A 24973-nucleotide genomic window follows, 5' to 3' on the forward strand; every position below is an offset into this window, starting at 1 on the left:
CAGCTTATAAATATACAGTTTAATGATTTGACTCAGAAAATGCAAGTCCCTCTTGAGATTTTAACTGCACTGTATACAAATTGAACAAATATGTATATATTTATTCACGGCAGAGTGGTTAGCACTGCTGCCTCACAGTGATAGGGACCCGGAGTCGATTCCAGCCTTGGACTACTGTCTGTGTGGAGTTTGCATGTTCTCCCCGTGTCTGCGTAAGTTCCCTCCGGGTGCTCCAGTTTCCTACCACAGTCCAAAGATGTTAGGAGGATTAGCTGGGTAAATGGGTGGGATTATGGGGATAGAGGGTGGGCCTTGATGCAGACTCGATGGGCCCAATGGCCTCCTTCTACACTGTCAGGATTCTATCAATTTTGTGTTTTTTATTCATAATATGTGGCAAGCTGGCTTGGCCAGCATTTATTGCTCTAATTGCCCTTGAAAAGGCGGTGATCACCCACCTTCTTAAACTGCAGCAGTCCGTGTAGTGCAAGAACATCCACAGTGCAATTAGAAAGGGAGTTTCAGAATTTTAACCCAGTGACAGTCAAGAATAAGTGATACAATTCCAAGTCAGGATGGTGTGCAACCTGAAAGGGAATTTGTAGGTGGTGGTGTGAGCATGCATCAAAGTCACAGGTTTGGAAAGTGCTGCTGAAAGAGCATCTGGCAGATGGTACACACTGCTGCCACTGTGTTGGTTCTGGAAGGACTAAATGTGGAAGGTACTGAATGGGGTACCAATCAAGTGGGCTGCTTTGTCCTGGGTAGTGTTGAGCCTCTTTAGTGTTGTTGAAGCGGCACTCATCATGGCAAGTGGAGAGTATTCCAACGCCCTCCAAGACTTGAGCCTTGAAAATAGTGGACAGGCACTAGGGAACAGGAGATGAGTTACACTCAGCAAAGGTGTCAGTCTCAGGTCTGCTCTTATAGCCACACATTTTTATGGCTGGTCCAGTTCAATGTAAATGCCCCCTCCCTCAATAGTATGAGATTCAGCAATAGTAATGGCATTGAGTGTAAAGCGGAGATGATTAGATTCTATCTTGTTGGCAATGGTCATTGACTGGCATTTGCGTGGCACGGTGCAGAGGGACCTCAGGGTCCTTGTGCATGAGTCGCAAAAACCCAGCCTGCAGGTGCAGCAGGTGGTCAGGAAGGCTAATGGGATGCTGGCCTTCATAGCGAGGGGGATTGAATATAAAAGTAGGGAGGTCTTGCTGCAGCTGTATAGGGCATTGGTGAGGCCGCAGCTGGAGTACTGTGTGCAGTTTTGGTCGCCGCACTTACACAAGGATATTTTGGCCTTGGAGGGAGTGCAGAGGAGGTTTACTAGGCTGATACCGGAGTTGAGGGGGTTGAGCTATGAGGAGAGGCTGAATAGACTAGGCCTGTACTAGAATGAGGGGAGATCTCATTGAGACATATAAGATGATGAATGGGATGGATAGGATAGAGGTGGAGAGACTCTTCCCGCTCGGAAAGGACAGTAGGACTAGGGGGCACAGCCTCAAGATAAAGGGGGGGGCGGTTTAGAACGGAGTTGAGGAGGAACTTCTTCACTCAAAGGGTGGTGAATCCCTGGAATTCTCTGCCCGTTGAAGTGGTGGAGGCTGCCTCGCTAAATATTTTTAAGACGCGGGTTGATGGGTTTTTGATAAGTGAGGGGCTTAAGGGTTATGGGGAGAGGGCAGGAATGTGGAACTGAGCCACGACAGATCAGCCATGATCTTATTGAATGGCGGGGCAGGCTCGAAGGGCTAGATGGCCTACTCCTGCTCCTATTTCTTATGTTCTTGTGTTCTTATGTACAAACGTTAGTTGCTGTTTACTAGCCCAAGCCTGACTATCACCCTGACCTTGCTGCATGTGGACACGGAATGCTCTATTACCCAAGAAGTCACAAAAGGCGAACATGGTGCAATCACCAATGAATATCCCTTTTTCTGACCTCATGCTGGAGGAAATGTCATGGGTGAAACAGCTGAAGTTGGTTGGACCAAGGACACTACCCTGATGAGTCACAGAATTGTTATGGTGTAGGAGGTGATCATCTGACACATCCTGTCTGCACCAGCTTCCCAAATGAGCATTACGATTCGGTGCCATTCTCCTGCCTTTTCCCCATACCCCTGCACATTTACTTATATTCGAATAATCATCTAATACATTCTTAAATGCTTCAATTGAACCTGCCTCTACCACACTTCCAGACAGTGCATTCCAGGCTTGGGTCATTTGTGTGAAAATGTTTTCTCTCAATCGTATTTGCTTCTTTTGCAAATCACTTTAAATCTGTACGCATTTGTTCACGAACCTTTTACAATCAGGAACAGTTTCTCCCCATCTACTCTGTTCAGGCCCCCCTCTTGATTTTGAATACCTCTATCAAATCTCTCAAATCTTCTTGCCTCCAAGTAGAACATTCCTAAATTCTCCAATCAATTTTCATAACTGAAGTTTCTCATCCCTGAAATCATTCTTGTAAACTGCTTCTACATTCTCTCTAATGCATTCACATCCTTCCAAAAGTATGGCAGCCAGAACTGTACACTACACTGTAGCTGAGGTCAACTCGCGTCATATAAATGCAGCAAAACCTCCTTGCTTTTGTATTGTATGCCCCTATTAAAAAAGGCCAGGATCCTGTATACTTTATTAACTGCTCTCCCAACCTGTTCCTGCGTCTTCTTTAGAATTATATCCCTTATTTTATATTGGCTCTCCATGTTCCCCTGCAGCAATATTCCAGAACGAGATGACAGACCTTCAACAATCACAACCATATTTCTTTGTGTTAGGCATGACCAGTGAAGAGCTTCCCTGATGCCCACTGACTTCAGTTTTGGTAGGGCTTCCTGATGTCACATGTGGTCAAATGTTGCCTCAGTGTCAAAGGCAGTCACTTTCACCTCTATCTTGTCCATGTTTGGACAAAGGCTGTAATTACAAGTAGTTCTGGTGGAAACCAAACAGAGTGCCAGTGAGTCGGCTATTTATGAGTGAGTGCCACTTGTTATCACACTGTCAACAACACCTTCATCAATTAGCTCATGATTGAGAGTAGGCTGATGGGCTGGATTGGATTTGTCCTGCATTTTGTTAACAAGACATACCTGGGCAATTTTCCATGTTGCTAGATAGATGCCAGTGTTGTAGCTGTACATGAACAGTTTGGCTATAGATACAGATAATTCTGGATTACATGTCCAGTGACATTATCACTGCACCACTATGTTCTGCATAAGTGATTCTTGCCAAGAAACACACTTCAGTCGTGATAATGAAGAATTCATACAATAAAGATACATATGAACAGAAGGCCATTTAGCCCCTTGAGCCTGTTTCACCTTTCAATGAGATTTTGGTTGTTATGCAATCCAACTCCATAAACCCACCTTTGCCCATATCCTTTAGTGGTTTCAGTTAACAAAAATCTATTAATCCAGTTTGTAAAAAGTAACTCCTGATCCAACATAAATTGCTATATGTAGAAGCAAGCTTCAAACTTCTACCAAATTTTGTATGTACAGGTATTTCATAATTTTAGTGTAATTCTTTGATTCTAGACTCCTCAACTAGTGGAAATCGTTTCCATCTACCAGTCAGTTTTCTTTGAATCATCCCTACACCTTATAAATTCCAGGGAATGCAACATTAGTTGCTTTAACCTCTGCTTGTAATTTAACCTTTGGAGTCCAAGTATCATTCAGACAAACCTATGTTGCACTCCCTCTGAAACTTGTGTATGCTTCCAAACGTTTGCCCAGAACTGCTCACAGTAGTCCATGTGTGGCTGAGCTAGGGTTTCCTGCAGCTGATGCATGACGTGTATCCCTTTGTACTCTTGTCCAGTGGATACAAAAGGCCCTTGACCCTTTTGATTATATTCTGTGTCTGTTCATGGCATTTTAACGATCCACCTACATGAACCCCAAAGTCTATTTGAATTTCCACTGTTGCTCTATTCTCACCATTTCAAAAATGCCCTGTTTTGTCCTTTTTAGGACTAATAATGTCCCCATATTTTTTACGTTGAAATCCATTTGCCATAGTTTAGTTTGTGCATTTAAGTCATTTTCTGTTAACTGTATAATTATGAAATCAATATTTTTAGCTCTGGAATGTAAAGTTTTGTACTCACACACTGAAGTTGAAGCTGAAATCAATCGTGTGTTTGACACAACACCAAATTCCTAAAAACAAGATAATAGACAATTATGCCCAATATAACATGACAATGATGACAACAAATTTTATTGGATGCTTTAGCTTAGCTTTCATACCCTATAACTTAAGAGTTGTAAACATCTACAGTTAAACATTATTTTTTGTTTCCTAAATATATTGAAATCAAGCCAAATCAGATTAAGTCTATTTATTAATTAATGCCACAAGTAGGCTCACATTAACACTGCAATGAAGTTACTGCAAAAATTCCCAAGTGGCCACACTCCAGCACCTGTTCGGAGTACGAGGGAGAGAGAATATAGCATGGCCAATGCACCTATCCAGTCTTTTGGACTGTGGGAGGAAACCCATGCAGACACGGGAGAGTGTGCAGACTAAGCACAGGCAGTGACCCAAGCTGGGAATCAATCTAAGTCCCTGACACTGTGAGGCAGCAGTATTAACCACTGTGCCACTGTAATTGCAACAGCAGAATAGGAATAATCAATTCTTGCTTTGTAACGCAAGCTCCCTATAATTTTCAGTCCAGTTGCAGTTCAGTGTAAGAATATTCTATTATATGTGTTTTGTTTGTTAAATCTATAATAACTCTGAGTTCAATAATTTCAGCATTCAGTCATTGATTTTTCAAATTAATTGCCATAGAGAAAAGAATATTCAATCAGATATTCACGATGATTTCCAGAAATTAATTCTTAAAAAATACAGATCAACTAATGACTAATTAGCGATATTTATCAAAATACACCAGGCAATTCCACCCCCTCACTTCTTCAGCTAAGAACGATCTAGGATTGTCAGTCCATATTTTGGGAATTTCTTTAGAGGGGGTGGTGTGGCAGTGGATACTGGGGCTCTGTTTGCCAGTATGAATTTTATCAAATTACCAGAAATTCATTTATCCAGGATTTCCAATTATCTTCCAAGTCAGCCAAGCAAGAAAATCCTGAATATCATTTTAGGTCTCATAATTCTCAAAATAAATTCCTCCAATATTATTTCAACCAATTTGAGATGCACTTTGAATAATTTTTTATATTTGGTGAGTGCAACAGACAAGCATTTATAAAAAACAAGAATTAAATTACTGGAGATTAGCTGGACTGCCCTTTATTTTAAAATACTATATTCATTTTTCTCTAACATTAAACAATGGTACAAAATAATACAAAACATGATTAAACATGTTTAAACGTGTTGTTTAAACATACCCCAAACAATCAACATAACTCTTCATTCAACTCAACCAGCGCCAGCTACTAATTAGCTACTTTACTGTGAAAGATACTTTTATCTTTTTAAACGTAGAAACATACAAACTAAGAGCAGAAACAGGGCATTTGATCCTTTGAACCTGCGCTGCTGCCATTCATTTTGATCATGGCTGATCATTAAATTCAATCTCCTGATTCCCCCTTTCCCCTTTGATCCCTTTAGCCCCTAGAGCTATACCTAATTTCTTCTTGAAATCAGACAATGTTTTGGACTCAATTACATTTTGTAGTAGTGAATTCCACACATTCAACAACCTCTAGGTGAAGAAATTTCTCCTCACCTTTATCCTCAAACTATACCCTCAAACAAGTTCTGGACTCCCCCACCATTGGGAACATTCTTTCCGAATCTACTCTGTCTAACCCTGTTAGAATTTTATGAGTTACTATGAAATCCCCTTTCACTCCTCTACACTCCAGCAGCCAACTTAGTCTCTCGTCATATGACAGACAGGCTATCCCAGAAATCAGCCTTGTAACTCTTTGCTGTACTCCCTCCATAGCAAGGACGTCCTTATCCTTCCACAGATAAGGACACCAAAACTGTAAACAATATTCCAGATGTGGCCTCACCAACGTCCTATACAACTGCAAAAAAAATCCCTATGCCTGTACTCAAATCCTCTTGCTCTGAAACCAATATACCATTTGTTTTTTTTACTGCCTGTAGTACCTGCGTGCTTACTTAGAGTGAATGATGCACAAGGAGTCCAAGGTCTCTGAGCTTCCACCTCTCTCAATTTACATCCATTCAATAATCTGTCTTCCTATTATTGCGACCAAAGTGAATAATCTCACATTTATCCACATTATACTGCATCTACTATGCAGATGCCTACACATTCAGCATGTCCAAATCATGCTGAAGCATCTCTGCATCCTCCTCACAGCTCATTCTCCCTCCCAACTTTGTATCATCTGCAAATCTAGAGATAATACATTCAGTTCCCTCTTCCAAGTCATTAATATGTGAACAGTTGGGGTCCTAGCACAGATCCCCGAGGAACCCCATTATCACAGACTGCCAATCAGAAACAGACCCATTTATGCCAACTCACTGCTTCCTACATGCTAACCAGCTTTCTATCCATCCCAAGACATTACCTGCAATCCCATGTGCTTTAACTTTACATAGTAATCTGTTATGTGAGACCTTGTCAAAAACCTTCTGAAAGTGCTGTCTGGAGTATTGCCATTCTTAGCATTAACTTTTGCCTAATTTTCTGAGAGTTTAGTAATATTTTTGCAAACACCACTTAACAACATCTTTGGATATGTTAGGGATCCTTTTTGTCCTATCAAGAAATAGAATCACTACCTAAAAACATAACCAGAATGTATTAATTTCATCTCAAGGTTCAGAATTACTAGAAATCGCTTTAGTGTCATCTCAAAATTTACAGCATCATTTCAAAGACTCCACAAATTAATGCTTTAGAACTTACTTCTTCTGTGTGAATTTTCAAAAAAAACCTTTAAATTCCTAATCTGTTCCGTACTGCACCTCAAAATCCTCACTAGAACTAGTAACTCAGGCGATGGGGTACTACTGTATGAATACCTATAATCAGAAACTGAGCCACTTATGACAAATATTATTTGAAAGTACCTCTACTTTCGATGCTAAAAATACACAAGTTGGTGCCATCAGTACTGGATCTATACTCTTCAGTGAGTATCTGAAAAGGTAAAAAGGTTGCAGAAACAATTAATTCACCATAATGCAAAAAAATATACTCTAAGTTGTCATGCATAATTCAACTTTCCATTGGTAACTTTCCATGAATAGGTCACTGAGATAGTAGGACGGCGGCGCGGGCTCGTTGGGCCGAAGGGCCTGTTTCCCGTGCTGTGTTGTTCTTTGTTCTTTTAAACCGAGCTGGAATAGTGTGTCCAATTCTGGGCACCAGATTTTACAAACATCATTTCAGTTTTGGAGTGAGTACAGGGGAAATCAAGTAGAATGGTTTCAGGATTGAGAGATTACAGTTGCATGGATGGACTGGAACAACTGGAGTTGTTCAGCTTGAAGCAGAGAAAGTTAAGAGGAGATTTGATAGAGGTGCTTGAAAGAAGCACCTCTATCATGAAAGGTTAAAATAGAAATAAAAAGTAACTGTTTCCAGTGGGTGAAGGGTCAATAAGTAGACTGCACAGATTTAAGACGATTAAGCTTTTTAAAACGTAATGTGTGATTAGGATTTGGATAGCATTGTCTGATAGGGTGGAGGATTCAGATTCAGTAGTAGACTTCCAAGGTGCATCAAATAAATACTTAAAGGGAAATAAGTTGTAGGATATGGGGTGAGATTGGGCTAGTGGAATTAATTGTATTGTTCTTTGAAAGAGTTGGTACAGAATCAACGAGCTGGATGGTCCTCCTTTCAGAATTGTTCCATGATTCTACACCGCAAAAAGTAAATCCTAGACTATCATAAAAACAATGATAGAAATACTCAGAAGATCAGGTAGCATCTGTAAAGAAATAAGAATTTAGCTGGAGTTTTGTCAGAACTGGAAACAGAAATGTAACAGGTTTTAAGCAAGACTTCAGGAAAGGGACAAAAAGTCTATGATAAGATGAAGGTCTGTGATAAGTTGGAAGGCAGAAGGGATTAAATGAGAAAAATGGATGATACAGCAAGGCAACAAAAGATGTGATTGGACAAGAAACAAAAGGTGGGTCTGGAAAAGGTGGGAAAGAGAAGAGCTGAAACATTACCAACTGGGACTGATAAAAGTGAAAATATAGACTATGATCTGAAACTGGTGAACTCAATGTTGAGTCCAGTGTCTAAGTGGAAGATGGAGCTGTTCCAAGCCCAGAGCTGCACAGGAATAGACACAGGGAAATCAGCGTGAAAGTCAGATGAGTTAAAATGACCGGCAACCAAAACTTCAGGGTCCCACTTGAAGATTGAACAGAGGTATTCCACAAAGTCATTGCCCAATCTGCATTTGGTCTCTCCAACGTAGAGGATAATTCATCAGGAGCATCATATATTAAGTTAAAATAGTACAAGTATGTCACTGTTTTCCTTGGAGTGACGTGGAGCCGTGGACTGCGAGAAGGGGGAAGATAGAATGACAGGTACTGCATATTGTGTACTTGTACAGGAAGGTGCCATGAGAAGGCGAGGGGGTGTTGAGAGTGATTTGAGGAGTGGACTAGGATGTTGTGGAGAGAGTGATCCCTTCAAATGTTGAAAGGGGAAGGTAGGCTTGATGGTAGCATCACTCTGCAGATGGCAAAAATGGTACAGGCTGATGGGGGTTGAAGGTGGGGACAGGGAGAGCTGATTCTTGGTTTCACAAGGGAGGGAAAAACAATGGCAGGTGTGGGGAATAGAACACATACAGTCAAGCCACAGTGAGGGGTAATACTGAGTTAAGGAAAAAGGAAAACAAATTGGAGGAACCTGTATTGGCATTGTTAAAACAGATGCAACGAACAGAGAAACCAGGAGAATGAGATAAAATCGTAACAACCAACAGCATGGCACTAAGTGCTATGAAAGTAGTTGTGGACATCAGTAGGGCAGGATGACCCATGAGATAATGGGATCAGAGTGCAGGACCGGTTTCCTTTTCTTTCTGCTGCACCACACAACTTGGTGGACAAAGTGCAGCCACCTTGAATGATAGGTAGCAAGCTCCTCCTAGTCATTTATGTCAATGTTGCCCTGCTTCAGGGTTTCAGAACATCTAAGAACCACTTTTTTTTCTTCCCCTGGAATGTTAGAAATTTGAGAGTTGGGGAAGTAGGAGCTGGTGGGAAAAATGCTTTACAGCCAGCCAGACAGATTTTGTTTTGCTTACCCATGTGACAACAGTGCATGCGCTCCAAAGTAACTAATGGCTTTGAAGTGTTTAGGAGTGCTTGCATTGTAAAGGATGCTGTATAAATGAACTTACTTTTTTTTGCAGGTTTAGTTCATAATTTAGAGACACAATCCTTTCTAGTATATCACAAATTTGTATTTAATGGAAAAGGAAGTAATGCTTTCGCTATTTAAAACTTGTATAGGCCTCTATTTCAACTTACTGAAAAATCATTTGATTCCAGTTCATAGAATCCCAGTAAAATAATTTGTTTTATGCAAAGAGCATAGCTATATCCAAATCAGTAAAACCATAAATTGTCCACATCCCTCATTCAATCAACTGGCTAGACTACAGAAATAATCATAAGACACAGTACTGTCATGTGAAAACCAACACATCTTAAATAGAAACCATGTCCCATTTGTTTTCCATTTAAATGGCTGTTGTAGCTGTCAAAAATGCCAGATAAACACCATTTGCAAACGGTGTAGTGCTCATAATTATCTGCACCTTTGTTGCAACAGGTGTAGGATACGGTTATGGAATGGATTGAGCACCAAGATATATACAAGAGTCAACTACAAGTGGTGTGTTATGTTCCAGTATATGGTGACAGAAGAGTTTAATATAAAATTTAAGAAGTACCTTACCTGGCATAGAATCTCTTGAAGTAGACTGTTGCAGTTGCAATAACTTGCTGCCTCAGTTTGAGATGTTCCCCAAGAGCTTGGATTACTATTGTTAAGACAAGAAGGAATGTTTATCGACAATGTTTGCTCACCAATTGAGGTGGATACAACATTGCACCTTAATCAAGCTCTTGACTTTAATTTGTCTTAGTAGTCACAAGATGTAAAACTTAATAACTTTTTTTGAAGTCATAACTGTTGTACTGTGTTTTCTTTTCTGCGTTTCCAATGTTTATTTTGGATTTCCAGCATCCACAATATTATGCAGTGCGACAGTACTCTCCTCTTTGCTATATCTACAGTTTCCCATGTGGTGTAACTTAATGCTGTCCTATTTAACACAGATTTAAGGTTTTGGGCAAGTGATGCAAGGGGAACATGTAGAAAGTTTTTTTTCCACAGTGACTGGTAATGACCAGGAACTTGCTGTTCATGAAGGTGGTGGAAGCAGAACCACCAACGATTTGAAAATAAAATGGTGACTTAAAAAGACAACTATTTATCTCCTCCCCACCTTCATCATGATATAGACTGTGAAATATGCTGTATCTGGTTAATAAAGGGGAGTGTTTTAGTGTTCTCTCTAGGAAGTGGAAATTACTGGCGTGAAAGGTTACAGTGGCTATATCTCACAATTCACAATTTGCCCAAAAATATAAGGCCTATGAGGAATGCTAGCAAAGAAGCCATCAAACGAGGGAAATATTTCATTGTATCTCCAAAATAAAGCAATGTTTCTTGGAAAACAATCTCCTTGTCGAACAACAACTGACAGAAACACTGATGAACAGCATTACCATTTGCAAAAAATATTTGCAACTTCCAATATTCTTCTTCTGTTAGGAACTTCAAGTCTTTCTGCCTTTCCTTCATTACATCTTGCTTGTCAAGGATCCACTGTAAACTGAGACAGAACAAACACAAACTTGGTATAGTATTTAAAACAGTGATACATGACAATATAATGCTCAGCAGACAAATTACAAGTTTCAGTATATTACAAGTGAATTTTATAAGGAATTCAGAGGACTTGTCATCACCTGAAGCTTGGAATAGAATACTGCCATAAGAACCTGAATATTCAAAGGTACAGGACTTTTCAGAAGGGCAGGAAGCTAGGTAAAGGTGGAGGCTCTGTTAATTAAGGATGACATGAGTACAATAGAGAGAGATGATCTTGGTTATCGTGAAGCACTGTTCTGCTGAAATCGAATTCCTCATGGCGAAGTGTAGGCCTTTCTATTTGCCTTGGGAATTTACAGTTGTTATCATCACTGTGATGTATATTCCACCACATACTAATGCTGAATTAGCACTGAAAGAACTACACTGTGCCATTAGCAAACTTCAAACAGCATACCCAGACAGAGCATTCATTGTCGCTGGGGACTTCAATCAAGCAAACCTCAAGACTATATTGCCAAAATTCCACCAGAATGTCTCTTGCCCTACAAGAGGTGTGAACACACTGGACCATGTTTATATAACATGGCTGACGCATATAAGACCATACTCTGCCACCACCTCAGGCAGTCGGACCACTTTTCTTTGTTCCAAGTTCCTGCATACAAACCTCTAATAATCGAGTCAAGCTATCTGTAAGGACTGTCAAACTATTGCCAGCGGGGGCAGATGATGAACTTCAGGACTGCTTTGAATGCACTGACTAGAGTACATTTGCATGGCAAGCCACACTGGACTCTCACACAGACATTGAGGAATATGCATCCACAGTTTTACTCTACATACATTTTTGAGTACAGAATGTCATAACCCACAAGAACATTTAGACATTCTCCAGCCAAAAGCCTTTGATGAACAGGGAGTTCATTCACTGCTGAAGATATGAAACGTAGCATTCAAATCTGGCGACATCAAGACATTGTGGCCCAGGTCTAATCTGACAATGGCCATCAGGAATGCCAAACGTAACCACACACAACAGATTGAGGACCATTTCTACAACAATACAGACTCCCAGCTGATCAGCTGGCTGAGGTCTTTATTGATATCTTCAACTTGTCACTGGCCTGGGCGGTGGTCCCCACAGCGTACAACCATTGTTCCTGTGCCAAATGTGACGAGCCTGAATAACCACGCCCTATTGCACTCATCCCCATTATGAGTGCTTTGAGAGACTGCTGCTGACTCACCTAAAAGCCAACGTCCCTGCCAATCCCGACCAGCACCAGTTTGCCTGTAGTGCAAATAGGTCAACAGAAGATGCTATTCCTACTACTCTTCACTCCACTCTGACCCATTTGGAAGGCAAAGGCACGTACATTAGAATGCTGCTCGTTGGCTACAGCTCAGCATTTAACACCATCATCCCCACCAAGCTTGTCTAGAAACTCCATACCCAGGAGTCAACACCTATCTTTCTAATTGTACTCTGGACTGGACCAACAAGCCCCAGTCTGTTAGGTTAGGTAACCTCACCTCCCCCAGCACTGGGGCTCCACAAGGATGCGTGCTGAGCCCATTCTCTACTCCCTGACTGTTGAGGCCCCAATACCATCATCAAGTTTGTGGGCGACACTACAGTGGTGGGGCCTGATCATGAATAACAATGAGTCAGCCGACAGGGAAAAAGGTCCAACATCTGGTGACGTGGGGTGCTGGAACAACCTGGCCTTCAACACTAAGAAAACCAAAGAACTCAGTGTGGACTTCAGGAACTCCAGAGGCAGTACACGCCCCCCATTTACATCAATGGGGTAGAGGTAGAAACTTCAAACTACTGGGCATCCTCATCACAGAGGGCCTCTCATGGCATCTCAACCCCTCCTCCATAGTGAAGAAGGCTCAGTAGTGCCTATACTTCCTGAGGAGGCTAAAGAGAGCCAACCTGTCCCTCCAGCTTCTCTCAAACTTCTACCGGTGCACAATAGAGAGCATTTTGTCAATCTGCATTATGGTGTGATAGGCAGTTGCTTCAGAAAGCTCTGCAACAGGTAGTCAAAACTACACAATACATCATCGGCACCCCGCTACCAGCCATCCAGGATATTTATCACAAACGGTGTCTGCGGAGATCTCTCAGCATTACTAGAGATCCCATCTATAGACTGTTCGCCTCCCTGCCATCTGGGCAGTGCATTTGGGCCCATACAACCAGGCTCAGAAACAACTTCTTCCCCAGAGCTGTTACCCAGCTGAATTCCGTCCTTTAACATATTCCCACGCAATGGGTATTGTGTAATATGCATGTACACTTAATGGCTATTGACATTATTTTATAATGACTACTGTATTTGCTTTTTTCTTTGTACCTTGGGAGCCTGCAAGTTCACTTCTTGTTGTATCTGTGCACTATACAATGACAATAAAATTGAATTGAATTGGTTCTAAGCTTTAAGATATTGAATCAGTTTGGGGAGAGATAAACAAAGTAATTTAAGAAGTCACTTGGGAGAATAGTCCAATGTTCAGGACACACAATCCATGGCGAACTAACAGAGTTAAAGATAGTATCAAATTGAAAGAAAAGGCATATAATTCTGCAAAAATTAATGGCAGGTCGGAACAATGGACAGAACATTAAAAAAAATAAAAAATGCGACACTGGTCCTCTGGAGAGAAAGTCTGGGGAACTAATAATGGAAAAAAGTAAAATGGTGGGTGAATTGAACTGCAGAAGACATAAATAATATCCCAGAAATAATTGTAAATCAAGAGATTAATCAATGAGGGAGGAACTTAAAATAATTACAATCACTGGGGAAAGGATATTGAGAAAATTATCAGAACTAAAGGCCAAGAAGTCCCTAGGTGCTGATAGGCTTCATCCTAGGGGCTTAAATTACAGGCTTGTTAGCTTAACATCTAGAAAATGCTGGAATCTATTATTAAGGAGGTTATTGCAGGCCACTTAAAAATCTCAATGCCATCAGACAGAGTCAATGTGGTTTTTCACAAGTAAAATTGTGTTTGACTAATTTATTAGAGTCCTTTGAAGAAGTAACAAGCAACATCAATAAAGAAGAACCTGAGGATATGCTGCACTCGATTGCCAGGAGGCATTTGATAAGATGTCACATCAAAGGTTGCTACACAAAATAAGAACACTTGATATAGGGGGTTACATATTAGCATGGATATAGGATTAGTTAGCTTACAGGGAACAGAGAATAAGCATAAAAGGAGTACCACGGGGATCAGTGCTACAGGCTTCAACTACTTACAATCTATATCAATGACTTGGATGAAGGGTCCAAATGCATGGTTGCTAAATTTGTTGATGACACACAGGTAGGTACGAAAGTAAGTTGTAAAGAGAATGCAAGTCTGCAAAGGGATATACATTGGTTAAGCGAATGAAGAAAAAAATTGGCAGGTGGCTAATAACATGGGAAAATGTGAACTTGTCCATTTCCTCAGGAAGAAGAGGGAATCAGCATATTACTTAGATGAAGAGAGATTATGGAACTCTACAAAGAAATCTGGGTGTACTGGTGCATGAATCAGGAAAAGTCAGTATGAAGGTACAACAAGTGATCAGGAAGACAAATGGAATGTTGTCATTTACTGTAATGTGAATGAAATATAAATGGAATATTTGCTGCAGTTGTACAGGGTATTGGTGAGACCATATCTAGAGTCGTCTGTACATTTGGCTAGCACTGCTACCTCACAGTACCAGCGGCCCGTGTTCAATTTCGGCCTCAGGTCACTGTCTGTGTGGAGTTCTCCCCATGTCTGCATGGGTTTCCTCTGGGTGCTCTGGTTCCCTCCCACATTCAAAAGGTGTGTGGGTTAGGCTGATTGGCCATGCTAAATTGTCCTTTAGTGTCATGGGGAATATCAGGGTAAACACAAGATTACAGATACGACCTGGGTGGGATAGTTGTCAGTGCAGGTTCAATGGGCCGAATAGCCTCATTTTGCACTGTAGGGATATTATGATTTTTGGTCTTCTTATTTAATAAAGGAAATAATTGCATTAGAAGCAGTTTGGAAAAGATCCACTCAACTGGGATGAAGGGGTCTGTCTCCATTGGAAGTTAGAAGAATGAAATTTAATCTTATTGAAACACTTTGATTTGACATGCAAGATCCTGCAGGAACTTGGGACCACGGTGGATGCTGAAAGGATATTTTCTCTTGTGGGGGAAACTAGAACTAGGAGACACTGTTTAAAAGTAAGAGGACTCTCATTTAAGATGGAGAACTATTTTCTCCTGCGGGAAGCATGGCAACACAGTGGTAAGCACTGCTGTCTCGCAACCCCAGGCACAGTGAGCAGACAGGAAAGTGGAATTTAGGCCACAATCAGATCAACTCTGATTGTATCAAGTGGCAGAGCAGGCTTGAGGGGCCAAACGACCTGCTCCTGTTTTGTATATTTGTACATTTTACTTCACTGCATTAGGATTGATTATATAACTCTGGAAACAACCAAACTGCTCAAGCCTTTCTTTACTGGTTATACAGAAATATCACTTAATTATCAGTCAATGCACTTTTGTTAACTTTAATCAGCTTCGTACAGCTCATCTTCTCTCACAAGGTATGTTTTACTTTCACTTGCCTCTTTATCAAGCAGAGTGGCCGACAACTGACTTCAAGCAGCCAACAGACTGAAATGCACCATTATTAGGATGGAAATCAAGCCAGCTACTACATAAGCCCTTTTACATTTAAATAATAAGATGGATTATCTTACTTTCTATATAGATACAACTCCACTCAGTACAGCTGTGTCGTTACAAGATCCATGAAATGTATCTCATTCTAGAGAATACACTTGTACATGCATTTCATGAAACACATCTCAGGCCTAAATAAATATTCAAAACCCACAGTCACAGCCTTAGAACCTCAAAACTGTGAACACAGTAATACTCAAAGTCAAAAACTATACAAGTGCTCAGAACCTCACTCGCCAAGCTATCTTTTGGTCAATCACAGCATTAGGTCTTCACAATTTCAATTCCACCCCTGTCCCTACAGTCCTATAATATCAGCTGGGTTGTGATAACATGTCAGATACATTTGAGCTTTTCTGAAGACGTTTATAAATACAGGTACTGCAGATTGGTCCTTTTTTTTATTTCTGGACTGGCAACCCTCTTCTAGCCCAACACAACTTGCTCCCGTTTGTTCAGGTTATTTGATATCTCTCTCTCTCCCACTCCCCCCCCCCCCCCCCCCCCCACCTCCACCACCAGCCCGGTGGATGGTTTGGATATCCATCCCAGTCTAATCCGGTTTGTTTTAAAGATCCTGGAAGAGGGAGAAAGGCCACAATTTTGATGCCGTTTCCAGCGCAACAAGAAATATCATCACGGGCCAGAACGAAGTGCAAAGCCTGCAGCTTAAAATAAGAAGCGGGACAACTTTTGGAAATAGCTGCCTGGAAGATTGGGCTTTCTTGCACATTTTCTGCTGCTGTATTTTTTTAGGCCTCACACCCCCGGGAGATCAAACACTCACTAGTGCGAGCTCTGCCAGAAGTTGCCGGCCATGTCCTCTCACCCAGAGCCGGCCAGCCGGCCGCTCCTCTCCGCTGCTCCCGGGCCCTTCGCTGATCCTCCTCCTGCTCCCGGTGCCGTTTCCTTTCTCCCAATCTCTGGAATCTAAATCCCCAAATTTCCAGCCCGGCTCCCGCTGCAACACCCAAATGTTTCCGTCAAACAACCCGAGGTCACGATTAAAGTGCCCGGCTCCAAGCCTTCCGGAGCGACTCACAGCAGCGGCAGCGCAGGGGGAGAGAGTGCGGGGGACTGTACCCCACACACACGGGGAGAGTGCGGGGGACTGTACCCCACACACACGGAGAGAGTGCGGGGAGTGAACTCCACACCCTAGGGGAGAGTGTGGGGATTGTACCCCAGGGGGAGAGTGCGGGGATTGTACCCCCACACACAGGGGGACAGTGGGGGAGATTAAACCCCCACACCCGGGGGGAGAGAGTGCGGGGATTGAACCCCCACACCCAGGGGGAGAGTGCGGGGATTGTACACCACACCCAGGGGGAGAGTGCAGGGATTGAACCCCCACACCCAGGGGGAGAGTGCAGGGATTGAACCCCACACCCAGGGGGAGAGTGCAGGGATTGAACCCCACACCCAGGGGGAGAGTGCAGGGATTGAACCCCACACCCAGGGGGAGAGTGCGGGGATTGAACCCCCACACCCAGGGGGAGAGTGCGGGGATTGAACTCCACACACAGGGGGAGAGTGCGGGGATTGAACTCCACACACAGGGGGAGAGTGCGGGGATTGTACACCACACCCAGGGGGAGAGTGCGGGGATTGAACCCCCACACCCAGGGGGAGAGTGCGGGGATTGAACTCCACACACAGGGGGAGAGTGCGGGGATTGAACTCCACACACAGGGGGAGAGTGTGGGGATTGAGCCCCCACACCCAGGGGGAGAGTGCGGGGATTGTACACCACACCCAGGGGGAGAGTGCGGGGATTGTACACCACACCCAGGGGGAGAGTGTGGGGATTGAACCCCACACCCAGGGGGAGAGTGCGGGGATTGAACCCCCACACCCAGGGGGAGAGTGCGGGGATTGAACCCCCACACCCAGGGGGAGAGTGCGGGGATTGAACCCCACACCCAGGGGGAGAGTGCGGAGATTGTACACCACACCCAGGGGGAGAGTGTGGGGATTGAACCCCACACCCAGGAGGAGAGTGCGGGGATTGTACACCACACCCAGGGGGAGAGTGCGGGGATTGAACCCCACACCCAGGAGGAGAGTGCGGGGATTGAACCCCACACCCAGGGGGAGAGTGCGGGGATTGAACCCCCACACCCAGGGGGAGAGTGCGGGGATTGAACTCCACACACAGGGGGAGAGTGCGGGGATTGAGCCCCACACCCAGGGGGAGAGTGCGGGTATTGAACCCCCACACCCAAGGTGAGACTGCGGGTACTGAACCCCCACACCCAGGGGGAGAATGCATGGATTAATTTTCAGAAGGCGTTTGACAAGGTACCTCACAAGAGGTTATTGCAGAAGGTAAGGGGGCATGGAGTTGGGGGTAGGGTGTTAGCGTGGATAGAGGATTGGTTGTCAAATAGGAGGCAGAGAGTGGGGGTCAATGGGTGCTATTCGGATTGGCGGTTGGTGACTAGTGGAGTGCCCCAGGGGTCAGCTATTTACCATTTATATAGATGATCCGGAGGAGGGAACCAAGTGTTTGGTGTCGAAATTTGCTGATGACACCAAGATTGGGGGAACGGCAAATTGCGCAGAGGGTGTGGAGAGTCTGCAGAAGGATCTAGATAGGCTGGGCGAATGGGCCAGGAAATGGCAAATGGAATTTAATGTTGGCAAGTGTGAGGTGGTCCACTTTGGTAGGAATAATGGTAGGAAGGACTATTACTTACAGGGCGAAAAACTGCAGCAGGCGACGGTGCAGAGGGACCTCGGGGTCCTTGTGCATGAGTCGCAAAAACCCAGCCTGTAGGTGCAGCAGGTGGTCAGGAAGGCGAATGGGATGCTGGCCTTCATAGCGAGGGGGATTGAATATAAAAGTAGGGAGGTCTTCCTGCGGCTGTATAGGGCATTGGTGAGGCCGCAGCTGGAGTACTGTATGCAATTTTGGTCGCCGCACTTACGCAAGGATATTTTGGCCTTGGAGGGAGTGCAGAGGAGGTTTACAAGGCTGATACCGGAGTTGGGGTTGAGCTATGAGGAGAGGCTGAATAAACTAGGCTTGTACTCGTTAGAGTTTAGAAGAATGAGGGGAGATCTCATTGAGACATATAAGATGATGAATGGGATGGATAGGATAGAGGTGGAGAGGCTCTTCCCGCTCAGAAAGGACAGTAGGACTAGGGGGCACAGCCTCAAGATAAAGGGGGGGCGGTTTAGAACGGAGTTGAGGAGGAACTTCTTCACTCAAAGGGTGGTGAATCTCTGGAATTCTCTGCCCGTTGAGGTGGTGGAGGCTGCCTCGCTAAATATTTTTAAGATGCGGGTTGATGGGTTTTTGATAAGCGAGGGGATTAAGGGTTATGGGGAGAGGGCGGGAATGTGGAACTGAGCCACGACAGATCAGCCATGATCTTATTGAATGGCGGGGCAGGCTCGAGGAGCTGGATGGCCTACTCCTGCTCCTATTTCTTATGTTCTTATGAACCCAGGACGAGAGTGCGGGGATTGAACCCTCCCCCAGGGGGAGAGTGCGGGGATTGAACCCTCCCCCAGGGGGAGAGTGCGGGGATTGTACCTCCCACCCAGGGGGAGAGTGCGGGGATTGTACCCCCCACCCAGGGGGAGAGTGCAGGGATTGTGCCCCCCACCCAGGGGGAGAGTGCAGGGATTGTGCCCCCCACCCAGGGGGAGAGTGCGGGGATTGTGCCCCCCACCCAGGGGGAGAGTGCAGGGATTGTGCCCCCCACCCAGGGGGAGAGTGCGGGGATTGTACCCCCACACCCAGGGGGAGAGTGCGGGGATTGTGCCCCCCACCCAGGGGGAGAGTGCGGGGATTGAACCCTCCCTCGGGGGAGAGTGCGGAGATTGAAGCCCACACACGGGGAGAGTGTGGGGACTGTGTCCCACACTCAGGGGGAGTGTGCGGGGATTGCAACGCACACACAGGGGGAGAGTGCAGGGACTGTACAGCACACCCATTGGGAGAGTGCAGGGACTGTGCCCCACACACGGGGAGAGTGCAGGGACTGTGCCCCACACACGGGGAGAGTGCAGGGACTGTGCCCCACACACGGGGAGAGTGCAGGGACTGTGCCCCACACACGGGGAGAGTGCAGGGACTGTGCCCCACACACGGGGAGAGTGCAGGGACTGTGCCCCACACACGGGGAGAGTGCGGGGACTGTGCCCCACACATGGGGAGAGTGCGGGGACTGTGCCCCACACGGGGAGAGTGCGGGGACCATGCTGCTCACATAGGGGGAGAGTGCGGGGACCGTGCTGCACACACATGGGGAGACTGCGGGAACTGTGCCGCACTTGGGGAGAGTTCAGGGATCATGCCGCACTCACATGGGGAGACTGCGGGGCCCGTGCTGCACATGGTGACAGTACGGGAACCGTGCCATGCACACAAGAAGAGCGCAGGGACCGTCCCCACACACGGGGAGAGTGCGGGAACTGTGCCGCACACAGAGTGCAGGGACCATGCCACGTGGAGCGTGAGTGCAGGACTGTGCCGTACAGGGGGAGAGTGCAGAGACTGTGCCGCACAGGGGGAGAGTGCAGAGACCGTGCCGCACAGGGGGAGAGTGCAGAGACTGTGCCGCACAGGGGGAGAGTGCAGAGACCGTGCCGCACAGGGGGTGAGTGCGGGGATCGTGCCGCACACCAGGGAGAGAGTGTGGGGACTGTGTTGCACGCGGGGAGAGTGCGGGAACTGTGCCGCACTCAGGGGAAGATTGTGGGGACTACGCTGCACACGGGGAGAGTGCAAGGACTGTGCAGCACAGGGGGAGAGTGTGGAGACTGTGCTGCACACGGGGAGAGTGCGGGGACCATGCCGCAGGGAGCGAGAGTGCAGGGACTATGCAGCACAGAACGACAGTGAGGGGACTCTGCTCTCTGACCTCTTCCCTTCTCATCATTTCAAAGGAAATTGGGTTTCCTTATGTGACAAACACACAAAAGGTTTATTTGTGGGGTCAAACATTAGAATCAAGAATAATGGTTGAATGAATTAAGACAATAGGAATTGTGATTACATCAATAGATGTGTCTGTATTTTTTTCCCCATCTGGCCCCTTGAATTAGTGGGATTTATTTTCCAGTTTGCTTTGAAAATATCTGAAATAATGAAGAAAACACTGAATTCTTGTTGCAGCATGAAGATAGAGATGTTTCAAGCTGCAAATAATCTTGGCGCACTTCTCGGTGGAAATTCTTTCTGAATCATCAGTGATTGAAATGTCTACGGGACTGCAGTTCTGGCTGGTAACTCCCTTCAGTTGGTAACATGAGTTTTAACTACAATGGCTGCCGATTAGGGATGGCATGACTGAGCCCTGGGTCAGACGTGAGCTGCACGTTGAGAGCATGGATTTGTAAATGATAAGTCATGGCTAATCAACCTGATTCTAGGGTCAGAATCTTATTGCACAAAAATAAGCCCTTCAGCCCATTGTGTTTGCACACTATCCTTAGCCCATTTTCTCGCACTTGGTCGGTTGCCTTGTATGCTCTGGCTTTTCAAATGCTCATCGAAATACTTCTTAAATGTTGTGAATGTTCCCATCTCCGGATGAAAGTCATTTTCCTCAAATCCCCTCCAAGCATTCTCTTGCCTTCAAAACCGCCCTACCTCAAACTGACAGTTGTCCGCAGCAAATTACCCAACTTTCAGGAGAACAGTGACCACAGCACCACATGACCCTGCCACAGCAACCTCTGCAAGATGTGCCGGATCATCATCATGAATGCCATCATCTCACATGAGAACACCATCCACCAGGTACACGGTACATAGTCTTGCAACTCGGCCAACATTGTCTACCTGATACACTGCAGGAAAGGATGTCCCGAGGCATGGTACACTGGGGAGACCATGCAGACGCTACAACAACGGATGAATGAACACTGCTTGACAATCACCAGGCAGGAGTGTTCTCTTCCTGTTGGGGCACACTTCAGCAGTCGTGGGCATTCAGCCTCTGATCTTCAGGTAAACGTTCTCCAAGGCAGCCTTCACGACACACGACAACGCAGAATCGCTGAGCAGAAACTGATAGCCAAGTTCCACACACATGAGGATGGTCTCAATTGGGATCTTGGGTCCATGTCACAGTATCTGTAACCCCCATGACTTGCCTGGGCTTGCAAAATCTCACTAACTGTCCTGGCTGGAGATAATACACATCTCTTTAACATGTGCTCAACCTTCTCTCCATTCACGTTGTCTGTACCTTTAAGACTTGATTACCTGTAAAGCTTCACATTCCAATCATTATTTTGTAAATTGAGTTTGTGTCTTTATATGCCCTATTTGTGAACACAACTCCAACTCACCTGATGAAGGAGCAGCGTTCCGAAAGCTAGTGGCTTGTGCTACCAAATAGATCTGTTGGACCTTAACTTGGTGTTGTGAGACTTCTCACTGTGCTTACCCCAGTCCAACGCCGGCATCTCCACGTCATGGTCTCCTTCCAGAGACATTCTGGCAAAAAAAAATCAAGGGGGCTTTTCATGCCATCATACGAAGGGTGGGCCTCAAAACATTGGCTCAGAGATCAGGGTGCCATCTATAAAGGGCATCCCAATCAGAACTTGAGTAGAACCCCCCCGCCCCATAGATCTCCCCCTCCCCCGCCGCAGCCAACCACAGATGTCTCAGGGACCCATTTTTCCACCCCCGATCCGAGTTGGCACTACCCTACCCCCACCAATCATCAGCCCCTTCTCTCAGCACCCTCCCCACCCCCTGATTATTGGTCTCTTCTTCCCCTGCCCCCATCATCAGCCCCATCTACCCCACCAATGCCACCTCCCATACCACAAAGCCTGAGCCACCACCCACCCACCACATCCATGCCCATCCTCCCCATCCCCCAATGGTCGTCGCAGGCATCCCATTCTCCTTCATCCATTCCCAGCTGTCAACACATCTAAATTAAGTTGCTCCCCTACCCGCCATAATGAGGCTCCCATTGGGGCTAACTCCTTGTCCAGGGGCAGTGCCACTGGGCATGGCCAGGTCACTGCTTGGCCAGATCCCTTTCCTCTGGAGGCTATACTTAACTTTATAACTCCAGGGAGAACTCCATGACAGGGTGATGTCCAGGTAAGCTGTTGTAAATGGCACGCCTTTGCCCACTGTGTATCTGGTGAGGAGGAGAGTTCCAGACCGTGTGCTCGCAAACAGCATGCTAATATATTAAAATAAGCTTTTTGCATGTTTCACACCACTCTGTTGGTGAGGGGCTGGTAAGATTGGAACTCAGGATCTTGCCAACGCAAATTGTGCTCTCCCAAATTTGAGCATGCTCTGTCATTCCCACCGTGTGGATTCAAAATCACCCCCAAACATTTTTTAATTTGTTTTGACTCCAGGAACCAACCCATGACAGGTAGCCTCACTGCTGTGAGGACAGGGGACTTCCTTTTATGAGCTCCACAGTTTCCCCATCCCACTTGAGCCACAGATGGAGGGATGGAGGCTACTCCGTCTCATAAGCAGGCTGACATCTTTGGCCAGAATTAATTTTTTAAAAATCTGATCTCTTGGGAGGCTGCCTCAAAATGGAGGTGCCCTGGTGGTTTTCCCTCCTACAGTGGCAGCACTTACCTTTATTGGTGGGGTTGCCATCCTTCCCGTTCTCAGGAATCCACCCATTATTTAGCTGTCACAGGGAGGATCTGGCAGATGGACATGCTGTCATCAGGTGCAGATCAGGACATTGAAATTGTCCGAATCTTTGATTATTTTTAAAGATGACCCACTAGTATGATAAATAAATAATGAAATCTGAATAGCAATATGTTACGAGTGAATTAGAATATCATTTGCATGAAGACATGTTGCTGCCTGTAATATTGGACAGTTTATTTTAAAATAACATTTTGTTAGGACTATAGTAATATTTTGTCGTGTAATTGATAATAATCTCATTTCCAAGGTAGGATCTAAATGTTTGTGGTGTCTCATATAATTTTTGATTTTAACATGCCAAAATATGTTGTCCCTTTCAAAGAGGTAATATGGCACTAAATTAGACCTTCCAAGCAAATGTACTAAATTTGATGAAGTTGTTTCAAAACACATTTTAAACTCAAAGTAGAAATAATTTGTTGTTACAAGCTAACAATTAAATTAAACAGATCAGTTTTTTCTCTCTCTCCCTGTAGAAAATGATACCTACTTGATGGTTGATGTCTGCTTGAAAATATGCCTGAGTTTGGGAACATGCTGTGTTGGAAATTACTGTTGTACTACATCACTGCACTATACAAAGAAGCATTGCAGCACAACAGCAATATCTGTGGTAGTTCTGTTCGTGTGATGGAGATAAGAAAGGAGAGCAATATAGGACAAATCTTTGCAAGAGAATGCAAAGATATAGAGCACTTTGTTATCAATCGAGAGAAAGCAATCATTAAGGTTTTAATGAGTATCATTAATGGATATTGCATAATTAGCATTTATTGAAAATATACCCACACACGCTACTTCTATTACTCTCAAGGAAAATTATCTCTCCATGTGATCCAAGCAATGAAACTGTTGCTTGAGGAAACTGATGGTTTGCAGTGCAAATCACTCAATAGCTCTCTCTGATGACACTCTGACTTTGTGTGGTTAAGTATGGAAAGGATAGTCCTAGTCAAACAGCAGTCATCCTCTGGAAGCCTGAAGAAGGTAGGGATTGCAAACTGGTGTATGGTAAATCATAAGTCTGTCAGAACAACATGAATTTAACATGATGAACCTTTTTGTGTGGTGGCACATCAACCAGACATCAGAAAACAGAGCACCTTGCTTCATCATGCTTCTTATTTCAGGAATGAATAATGAAAATTTTGACTGCACAGACATCGACAAAATGTTATAAAAAATGTGCTGCATAAGTTGCTTGGGCCGATATGATGATATTATCTATTCAAGATCTTTGGGAACACACAGAAGATGCAGGGTATTGCAGATTTTGCAAAACCTCAAAGTTTCAGTAGGCTTTTATAGCAGTGCTGAAGCAAAGTTAGGCTTTTCAATCTCAGGTGCAAAGTAACTCCCTCTCTTCAGTCAAATCCTCTATTTTTGATAACAAGCATAACTGACATTAATCATTTACTCAACCTTTCTCCCATGCTTTATCATCCCTATCCTCTAATATAACTTCAAAGACATTTTGGATTTTTTTTCCTATAGATTAGGTAAAGATAAACTCGCCATTGTCACAGATGAACATAGGCTGTTGGGCTTTGAGTGGGAGAGCTGGCTGGTGGTGATTTAAATTGGGCCACCACACCTCAGGCAAGGGAAAAGTTGTGAAGATGAGGCTTTCATGAATAACCTCTGCCTGAATGGGATTTGAACCCACACTATAGGCAT

General features: G+C 44.6%; 1 protein-coding gene across 1 annotated transcript in view; it reads right to left on the bottom strand.

Annotated features, from left to right (window-relative positions):
* Positions 1 to 16664, bottom strand: part of ccnc (cyclin C) — a 36409-nt gene extending 19745 nt beyond the window's left edge. The window contains exons 1-5 of the mRNA XM_080192663.1: positions 16412 to 16664; positions 10774 to 10880; positions 9938 to 10022; positions 7072 to 7141; positions 4142 to 4193 (exon numbers count right to left, since the gene is read on the bottom strand). Of these exons, the coding sequence (XP_080048789.1) occupies positions 4142 to 4193; positions 7072 to 7141; positions 9938 to 10022; positions 10774 to 10880; positions 16412 to 16443 (346 nt within the window). The 5' untranslated portion in view covers positions 16444 to 16664. The remainder of the gene's footprint in view (positions 1 to 4141; positions 4194 to 7071; positions 7142 to 9937; positions 10023 to 10773; positions 10881 to 16411) is intronic.
* Positions 16665 to 24973: the final 8309 nt, after the last annotated feature.

The sequence above is a fragment of the Carcharhinus amblyrhynchos genome, chromosome 7, assembly GCF_965287045.1.
Source record: "Carcharhinus amblyrhynchos chromosome 7, sCarAmb.v2.hapA, whole genome shotgun sequence".
NCBI lineage: Eukaryota > Metazoa > Chordata > Chondrichthyes > Carcharhiniformes > Carcharhinidae > Carcharhinus > Carcharhinus amblyrhynchos.